We start from the raw sequence: 9962 nt of genomic DNA on the forward strand, positions 1-9962 counted from the left end.
CGACCTCACGGTAGTGGACTAGCTGCGAGTTCGTGACTGTGAACTAGCCACTAATTAACTAGTCGTGAGCATGCTTTTGTCGACTAGCCTCGCACAAAGTACAAGAGAAATGCCCAACGAGAGTTTCAAACAAACAATACACGAAGTGAAGTGCAGGAAAATTTTCAACCTTTATTATTGACAAAAATAAAGAATTACAAAGTGGAACATTACTCATAGATTCTTCATTACTCTCCCCTCCTTTTTGTCGATGCCCAACCTTATCTATTTATAATGCATAGATGGCGATTGTCTTGACAGTTACACGATGGCTGTCCATAACACTTTACTGGTAAAAAATATTTGTCCATAACACTTTACTGCATTCATCCCATGCCAAATGTCAGCAGCAAGTATACATTATGCTTTACCCTACCATTCTGCTATTCGACACCATGTCAAATGTCAGTTTGCACACTTCGTGCTTTCCCTGTCACGTTGTTGCTTCAAATATCAGCCTATACGCTATGTGCGTGGGGTTGATTTGGTACCATACCAAATGTTAGTATATATATCATGTGCATAATCACATATATCATTTTACTACTTTGACGCCTTGCTTCCAAATGTCACCATGCACATCATGTGCATGGCCACTTCATTTTGTTACTTTGACACCATGCTTCTGACTGCATGTGCATGGTCACATCATTCTGTTCCTTTGACACAATATCAAGTATTAATATACACACCATATGCCTGACTCAAGTCCAACACTATGAACTTAGGCATAAACAACCCTTGGTTGAGCCATCCGCTATGAAATATTACATGCGCCCACCGTATGTCATTGTTAGTATTTCCTACAAATATACTTGGCAAAATGCTTAGATCGAACATTCTATCCTTGCATTTGTCATCACAATTTAAATTTGTCTCTTGCATGACTTGTGGTTGAACAGCTCTCCACACTACCACATCTTTTTTATGCTTGCTTGTGTCCTACTAGTATGATCACTAAGTCTATCTCCTATACGACTTGTACTTGGACATCCCACATGCCCCGTTGTAATTCGTCATGCATACCTTGCATACATGCTCTGCTCGCATGATCGAGGGGCAACACCCCAAATCCAAATCTACCTTTTACGTGATGGTAAAAGGCGATTCGTTCACTCCCAGTACATTCTGTTCTCATCACAATGACTACTAACCTTGGATAGTTGAATAATGTGTAAAGAATGATAGACATCTGACTATTAGCCAAATAGTGCAATGAGATTAGGACACTATTAAAATCAAGTTTATCAAAAATCAAATAAATATCGATTAATTCAATCAATATTAACCAGATAAACTGATTTATTGTAATTTTTTTAACATGTAAATTTTTCGATTCAATTTTTTTTAATTTCAATTTATTCAATTTAATTGAATATTTTTTAAAATCATAATCAAATTAACCCAATAAATTATTTAGAAAAATAAACGAATAAAAATTCTGATCGATCGAAATTTTGTTCAAAGGTAACGCGATCAGAAAATGAACATCTAAATGCAAATGGAATAGGCTTTTGTTTTTCTAAGTGGCTGCGGCGCTAGGGCATAGCTTTGGCACGTACTGTCGCAGGAGCCTCGTAGCCTCGCGGACCCCACTGAGATACGCTCCATGAGTGGTCGAGTAGTGGGTTTTGTGCGTCGCCTCCCCGGCGAACAGTATCTGCGGAGTCGGAACCCCGGCCGAAACCCTAGCTCCGGCCAGCGGCTCCGCCATCGCGTCCAGGTCGTCCGAGCTCGATCCTACCGCCACGTAGCTGTACGACCCAAGGAACAGCGGGTCGCGCCCCCACCCACTCCGTTTAACCCTTTGCACCCTCGCCGCCGCCGCGGTCGGTGGAAGGAACGCGTCCAGCGTGGCGCTCACCCCGGAGATGATTTGCTCGTCCGTGAGAGCCTCCAGTTCCAGCGCCTCGGTTCCGGCGAACCAGGCCAGCAGTACCCGCGAGCCGCGATAGATGGGGCAGATCGACCCCGTTTTCCTCATCCACGCCGGGACGGCCCTTTTCGCCTCCTTCGTCGGCGGGGCGAACGCCATCTGGAGGAAGGGGAACCGCGTCTCGTCGGTGCCGCCCATCTCCATGAACAGCTTGTTCACCACGCCGAACCCTAGCCGCCTGATCGCCTCCCGCTTGCGCTCGGGGAGAGCCGGGGAGAACTCCAAACCGCTCGTCTCGCCGCCGCCCTCTTTCCCCAGCCCGGCCTTCAGAACTCCCAGCGAGACCGTCACAATGACGTGGTCCGCCGTCATGGTCAGGTTCTCGCCGCCGTCAAAATGGAGCTTCACCGGGCCGCCGTCATCGCCGCCGAGGCGCCACTCGATCCGCCGGACGCGCCTGCCGAGGAGAATCGTGGCCGGGGGCAGCGCGCTGGCCAAGTGTTCGATGATCCGAGAGTAGCCGTTGGCGATAGTGACATGATCCCCCGGGTAGTCCCTGTACTCGCCCTCCGCCGCCAGATCGAGGTCGCTCAGGTCATCGGCAGAGGTGCAGACCCGCTGGGCGAATTCGTGCAAGGCGAACACGGCCTCCTCCATATCCTCCAGGCTCCAGCCGCCGCCTACATCCGCCCCTTTTTCTCCCCTGGAGACGCTGTACTCTTGGAGGCCGCGGCGGAGGAACGGCCCCACGCCAGGGCGCTTCGGTTCGACGGGAGCATCGCCGTCGCGGGCGGAGTCCATGAGGCCGCAGTAAAGCGAGGTGATTGGGTCGACAACGAGAAGCGGGTCGACGACAGTGCCTCCCTCCGCGACGGTGAGCGGATCGGAAGGGAACCCGTCCATTCGCTCCCAAGGGACGCTAGAGCTGCCGGCGAGAGCGCCGATGTCGGCGGCGACAGCGTGGATCGGACTCCCATCGATGCCGTGGATCCAAGTGGCGCCCATCTCGATGCGGTCGCCGGCGAACTCGGAGGTGAGCACGCGGCCGCCGATGCGATGGCCTGCCTCGACGACGCAGAGGTCGAAGAAGTCACCGGCGGAGGCGGCGTGAAGGCAGCGGGCGGCGGTGAGCCCGGCCAAGCCCGCCCCAATGATCACCACGCGAGGCTTCTCCGCCATGGATGCTCTGCTTCCTAACTATTCGCCATGGAAGGGGCGGACGATCAACAATATATAAGACGGCTTCCTTTGCGCCCTAGCTACGTGAAGGGCGGCTTCCGACCGTACGATTCAGGTGCCATCCATCCTAACTGCTCACATTTGAACGGCTAAGATTAATCACGGCGGCAGAATTAGTTTAATATCCGTGCTGTCCGCAAATGAAATATAAAATTAAGAATTTATTATTATTATTATTATTATTATTATTATTATTTGACGTGGTCGCTGGCTCGCTGCATTGAGCGGGGCAATAAGAATTTTATCTTCTTTCAATATTTACAAGTCTATATGTATTTACATCATTAATATTTATATATAAAAATTATGAATTGATGGTGAAAAATATATTCATTTTTTTATAATCCACATATCTAATTCTTACCATCTGATTAATTTTAGAGGTAACTAATATAATTCTATAAAAAAAATTTTATCAATCATCAGGCTAAGGAAGCACATGTGTATTTTAAAAAATAGCTCAACATCACAAGTAATTTGAACTCCTCAAATGTAATGTGTCATAGATGAGATTCGAATTCTCATTGTCTAGAGAGGCTGTCCCACCACTTACTATCACACCATAACCTTGAGGGCATGAATAATGTATTCACTTTTCGCATGTAATATTTTATACTAGGAGAATAAGAACATTGATCACTGAAACATTCTTCACAAATTTACTATCAAACTCTAGTAATCAGTTTTGGTTCTTACATGTCCAGCCTGTGGATTCAGGGCAGATAACTCCATTCAGCGAGCTGAGGAAGGATCCATCGTTCAGTAGAGACTTTGAGAGGAGATTCAATAGACAAGGTAAAGTACTTCTTTCCATTACCTGAATATATCAGCTCAGAGAAGTTTTTGGATAAATCTTTCAAAGGTGGAAGAAACAATGGCCTTTCATTATTTATGCTAAATACAATTTCTAACCTAAAGATCCAGGCCAAAATTTGTTTCAAATCGGTCTGTCTAAATGTAAATTCACAGCCTATACTCTCGATTCAATCACAACCTACATAGAGTGAAATAGTGTTTCAATCCTTTTACCTTGGCTCGATTACAGTCATTGTTGTGCTGTTCTCTGAAGATTGAGTGGAAGTTGCATTCCTGGAATTAACTTTCATTTGAGCCGCCAGTCCTCTCCGAATGCTGGAGCTGAGAAATGGTGGTTGGGTTGGGGAAGGGATAGGGGAATCATCCTTGAGCATTTTAACGACCAACGACATCATCGGTCTTAGCTCAGCAGATGCTTGAGCACAAAGGAGCCCAATTTGAAGCGCTCGAGACGCCTTCTCTGTCGGAAAATTGCCTTGTAAAATAGGATCCATAGCTTCCAGCAATCTATCTGAAGTGTAGAGACTCCAAACCTGAGTAGACATACGAGTTTAGTTGTTCTAGTTTTTTGAACTTCTATATGAACAACAAGCTGAGGATTGATTGAGAAAGGGACCATTACCATTTGCAAAGCCGAGACAGTATCCTGCGATTGGAAACTAGTCTTTCTTCCGGTCATGATCTCGACCAAAAGAACTCCAAAACTGAAAACATCGACTTTCTCAGTCAACTTGCCTTGAACAACATACTCTGGAGCCATGTAGCCTCTACAAGCAATGGTAAGAAGTGCATTCACAAAGTGAATACCGAACGTAAATAATACAGTACAAAATGCAAGGTACATCGGAACCATTCTATTGATTCAATCTGAACCAGTTAACTCACAAAGTTCCAACTACTCCGGTGCTAATGTGAGTTTTGTCCTCTGGGAAAAGTCTAACAAGTCCAAAATCAGCGATTTTAGCAGCATACTCTTCATCGAGCAGTATATTGCTCAGCTTAATATCTCTATGAATGATTCGTAGTTGCGACTCTTGATGAAGATAAGTCAAACCTTCTGCAGTCCCCAGGATGATGTTGTATCGTATGCTCCAGCTAAGCAGCCTGGCATTTGCATCATCTATGAGGAAAACATTTTGAGGTCACAAATTTATGGTGAGATTATTGAAAATTAAAGGCAAATGAGATATCGAATAGAACCAGAAAGGTAATGATCAAGGCTCTTGTTTGGTACATATTCATATACAAGAAGGCTCTCAGGACCAGTGATACTGCAACCCAATAGCTTGACGAGATTCTTGTGTTCGATTCCGCTTATCAAATTGACTTCGTTGAAGAAGTGATCGACCCATTGCCTTGTATTGTAATATAGTCTCTTTACAGCAACACGCCTCCCATCTGGTAGAACTCCCTATGGTCGAGCATATGGTGTCGGTAACTGGCTCAGAACACTAAACCTATGCAAGGTATGGCATCGAAATTTACCTTGAACACTGATCCAGAGCCTCCTTGACCCAGTTTATTGTCGTTGCTAAAAAAGTTGGTGGCCTTTTCGAGTGTCTCGTATTTGAAGTTGAGATTAGATTTTCTTACAGTAGGTGCTAAAGCTCCCAACTGCTTCCTTTCTGTGCAACAAAAGTTTGTCACATTAAAGTTTCATGAATTTGAACTGTTGAATTACTTTACCTTTCCTCCTCTTTATAATCTTTCCCCTAAGGATGAATATAACTGCTGATAAAATCATCACCGATGCCAAAACTGACGAAAGAACAGCCAGGATCACGGCAATGTGTCTGCCACCTGAAGTCCAGTAGAATTGTAAGAGAATGTAGTCAAGACAAACATAAAGCTAGCACACATCACATTTTAGTGAGGAATAGTGAATTCAGACCTAAAGGTTTGTGACGGTAGCTGATATTTTAGACATAACGATAACTAGAAGCACAGATTAAGGCTCTGTGGTGAATCCAATACATTAGATGTGTCAAGATGGACCTCAAGTGCTTTGCGGTGATCTGAAGATAAGGTGACAATTTCACCACCAAAGGAACAGACCCTTAACTCCTCAAACCTTCCTGTGGACCTAATTAGATAGTTGAATTACAAGTTATTTTACTCATATTCTTTACTTCAATTGTATCAAGATGAATTCATATAAGTTTTACTCTTATTTTATCTGATCCTCATGTCCTCTGTTACAGAATATCTACGAAGTGATATTTGGACCTAATCTCTAAATCAGTTGAATGAGAAACATCATTCAAAGAAGCTTCATGGATGTTTGTTGAGAAAACCATGCGAGTAAAAACAACTACTTTCAACAGGAGTATTGCATCTTGTTGACGATACAAGAAAAACTTATGATAAATTGGATAGACAAAGTTATGCTTCAAACATGCGAAACATTAGTATCCATATCGAATCTTATTACTTCAAGTATTGATGCATGAAAGCTTTCCTAGCATGTTTGCATTAGCAGAATAAGGCATAAGTGAAATCAGTGAAACAAGGTAAGGTATGCTCAGACTGGCATATCCAGAAACTCTACATACCTCCTTCAGCAGCATCATTTGTCGAATTGTCGTAAAACCGAGTGGTGGCATACCTCAAGTAACACCCAGAGTTCAGCACCCTTCCTTCCTGCCTAGGTATGCATGAATGAATTGCCATTCTAGCGGCAAGCAAGCATGTCTGGCATGAGGTCCTGTTCACAAACTCCCAACATTGCCCCAGTCCATACACAGTAGAATTGCCTCCTTCAACAGAGCCAACAAGAAAGCCATTGTTCCTTGGAGCCTCATCAGTCAGGTTCCTGATCAATTTTCTTGCATTTGCAGAGAAAGAAGTAGCATTCCCTGTGTACTCTTGCTCACTGCAGACAACTCTATCATATTGGCTCTGTGCCTCTCCGAAGAATTGGTAGTCGTCATACCTGTAGTAAGAAAGCAATGTCTGATTCCATGGCGGTAGAAAAAGTATATAATGAAGAAGTCAATGTGGTGATATCGCTGATATCGACCCTACTTTGGATTAATAGGATATGCCTATATAGTCTTGCTCCAGGAGAGATTGGGCTTTCTCAGACAACTGGAACAAGCCATAATTAGGCATGACACTAAACAACTCATAGCTCACAATCCCAGGGCCCAACATATCTAAGGTTAGAGTTTGAGATTATAATCTTCTATAAATATTATAACCAATAATGGTATGAACAACTAAGGGCAAAGAACCAATGGTCAAACTCAGATTTTGATAAATGATAAATGGATTAAAGTTAGATGTTATGTTTGTCTAACCTTTGTACCGAGTGTGCAAGAATTGATGGGTCTAGAGGACCTGACACTGGACTGAAGCCCAGTCAGGTCCGAGAACCCGATAATTGTCACGAAGTCCAGATGTGCGATTCTAGTAAGAAGTCCAGTTGGGTTTCCTGGACCTGAGCTGAAGTCTGGATGTGCGATTTTGACAGGAAGACCTAGTGGGTCAAGAGACAAGTCAAGAGACTGCAAATGGTAAGTGAGGTAAGTCATTGGAGGAGAGTGATCCAGTGAGGACGAGTCGCAGTCGGATTGTAGGCACTGGTCTAGCTTAGATCCATTTTGGAAGTCTAAGCTGAGACTATCACTAGATCCGGTCTTCGGAAGACATGATCTAACTAATAATCATTTTATTATAACTGTACTAATTCTCTTTTACAGGGTATATTTTGTTTTGTGGATTAACTCTTTTTTGCAGGATTAAGTGCAAAAATAGACTCAGTTGAATAGTGTCCGAGGTGCCTCAGAGCTACGGCGAGGCGCCTTGGAGCTCGAATGGAGGCACCATGGATAGGTTGGAGGCACCCTCAAGGAGATAAAGTTTATACTGAGGAGAGGCACTCTAGAGTCGGTTGGATGCACCCTCGTGCATCTGTTGGAGGCGCCTCAAAGCGCGTTGGAGGCGCCCTCGCGCGAATAAGCTACGGACTTTGCGCGGATAAGCTATGGACGTTGTGCGGATCTGATAAGCCTCAAAGGAGGCGCCTCAGAGACGTTGGAGGCCCCTCCAATGAGCTTTAAAAGAAGGTCACGAGCAGCTTCAAGAATACAACTTGTTTACGTGTTTCCTCGACCATTCAGCTTGATCGTACACTACTACTCTGCCGCATTCGAGCTTCAACGACGCAAGAACAACATGATGTCGCTACGTGCTCAAATGAGCCTAGACTTGGGTAACGTGTAGTTGTTTTCTTTATTACTCTTGTTTCCTTTCTGCATATCATATTCTAAAGTTGGTAGTCTTGTTACCAACTTATTTTTGTAAAGAAATGATTGATTACTGAATTACCCATCGGAAAGGCCCGAAGGACCTGAGTCTTAGAATAGGAGTCGCCAAAGACTTTGAACCAAGTAAAAAATAATTGTATTCTGTCTTTCGATTTCTTAGTTATTTTTCTGTTGCGTACTCATTTTTATAAAATCGAAAAAGAAACCGTTTTTTTTTTAAATCATGTGATTCACCTCACTCTCTCACGTACATCGGTCATACATAAAGGATGCCCTAGATTTATCAAATCATCAGATGGACATTCATTTAAAAAAAAAGTCAAAAGAGGGCCCATTTTAGAGAATATCTTTACTTTTAACATTGTTGTAGCAGCTAGAATGTGTGGCAGCTACCAAAACGTAAAAAATTGATTATTTCATTTTAATCAAAATTATTATCAAAAACACTCTTTACCAACTTGGTCAAAATTGCTTAAACTTTATTAAAATTGCTTTAAGTTGGTCAAAATCATTTTAGAACAGTTGTAAAATAGTTATAGAAACTACTAAATAATTGCTAAACTGTTGTAGAAACTACTAAGTAGCAACTCAGTTATAGCTAAACTTTAAACCTTAAATCTTAAACTCTAAGATCTCGAACCCTAAATCTTAAATCTTGAGCACTATTATATTAAAATATTTATCAACTTGATTAAAGTTGTTTAAACTTTATCAAAATCACTATGTAAAAGTTACTAAGTAGTTGCTACACAATTGTAAAAGCTATTAAATAGCTACTACACAATTATAGGTAAATCTTATATCTTAAACCCTAAGCCCTAAATTTTTGAATTCTAAATTCTAAATCTTGAATATTCTAATAACTTGGTCAAAATTATTTAAACTTCATCAAAATCAGTTATAATCAGTTATTGAAGCTTTCAATATTGCTAGAAGGTGATAAGGAAAAGTTTTGTTTTTTATTTGATTCACCTGAGATAGCAACCGTCCAAGAAATTGCGGCCACCTCGGGTGGTTTTCTGGAAGGGAAGGCACCTGAGGATCTGTGTCTTGCAGGTGGCGAAGCAGAGGTCGCAGTCGGACTTGGAGAGGTCCCTCAAGCACTGGCCGAAGGCGTAGACCGAGGAGGCGTTGGGGGGATCGGTTCCGCCGGTGACGACGACCCTGGCGTACTGTCGGGCGGAGATCTGCGGGGTGACGGCGTCCATGGCGGAGAGGAAGTTGGCGATGAAGGGGGATCTGGCTGCGGCGGAGGCGGTGTGGTTGGTGCATATGAGCGCCGCTTGGGCGATTCTAGGGTCGGCGAGCGACGGGGCGAAGAAGGCGGAACACGACATCAGCAGCAGCGCCAGGAGCAAAAAGGAGGCTCCTTTCTTGCTTCCTTTCCTGAAAAAAGCCATCGCCGATCGGATCGGAGCAGGCGCCGGTGGCGTAGGATCAGTCAAGCCGACCGATCGTCGATTTATCGGAATGAGAAAGGAATGTTTATTTAGCTGACCAATCAAGAAAAAAACAGAAGAGATGAAAAGAGGGCAGCGGATCGAAAGTCAAAAGAGACGTGCGGAAACCGATTGGATTGGAAGGCGAGCATTGATTGCTCTGTTGCATCGCCCATTGATGACGAATTGCGTAACAGCGAGGGCAGTTGGAGCAGCGAAGCGCGTGAGAGAGACGGACGGAAGAAGCAATCTGAGGTTGAAATAATTCTCGGCGGTGGAGTGTGG

At 43.8% G+C, this 9962-nt stretch overlaps 2 protein-coding genes across 2 annotated transcripts; both read right to left on the reverse strand.

Annotated features, from left to right (window-relative positions):
- Window positions 1-1447: 1447 nt before the first annotated feature.
- LOC122022300 (polyamine oxidase 1-like) lies at window positions 1448-3120 on the reverse strand. Its single transcript, XM_042580259.1, has one exon. It carries the CDS (start codon window positions 3092-3094, stop codon window positions 1562-1564), a length of 1533 nt encoding a protein of 510 aa, XP_042436193.1. The 5' UTR covers window positions 3095-3120; the 3' UTR covers window positions 1448-1561.
- Window positions 3121-3936: 816 nt separating this feature from the next.
- On the reverse strand, window positions 3937-9962 carry LOC122023545 (cysteine-rich receptor-like protein kinase 3). The gene is made up of 8 exons (XM_042581692.1): window positions 9211-9962; window positions 6523-6902; window positions 5657-5770; window positions 5456-5595; window positions 5171-5381; window positions 4856-5090; window positions 4593-4737; window positions 3937-4503 (listed from the first exon to the last, which is right to left on the reverse strand). Exons 1-8 carry the CDS (start codon window positions 9636-9638, stop codon window positions 4180-4182), a joined length of 1977 nt encoding a protein of 658 aa, XP_042437626.1. The 5' UTR covers window positions 9639-9962; the 3' UTR covers window positions 3937-4179.

The sequence above is a fragment of the Zingiber officinale genome, chromosome 9B (assembly GCF_018446385.1).
Source record: "Zingiber officinale cultivar Zhangliang chromosome 9B, Zo_v1.1, whole genome shotgun sequence".
Classification (NCBI taxonomy): domain Eukaryota; kingdom Viridiplantae; phylum Streptophyta; class Magnoliopsida; order Zingiberales; family Zingiberaceae; genus Zingiber; species Zingiber officinale.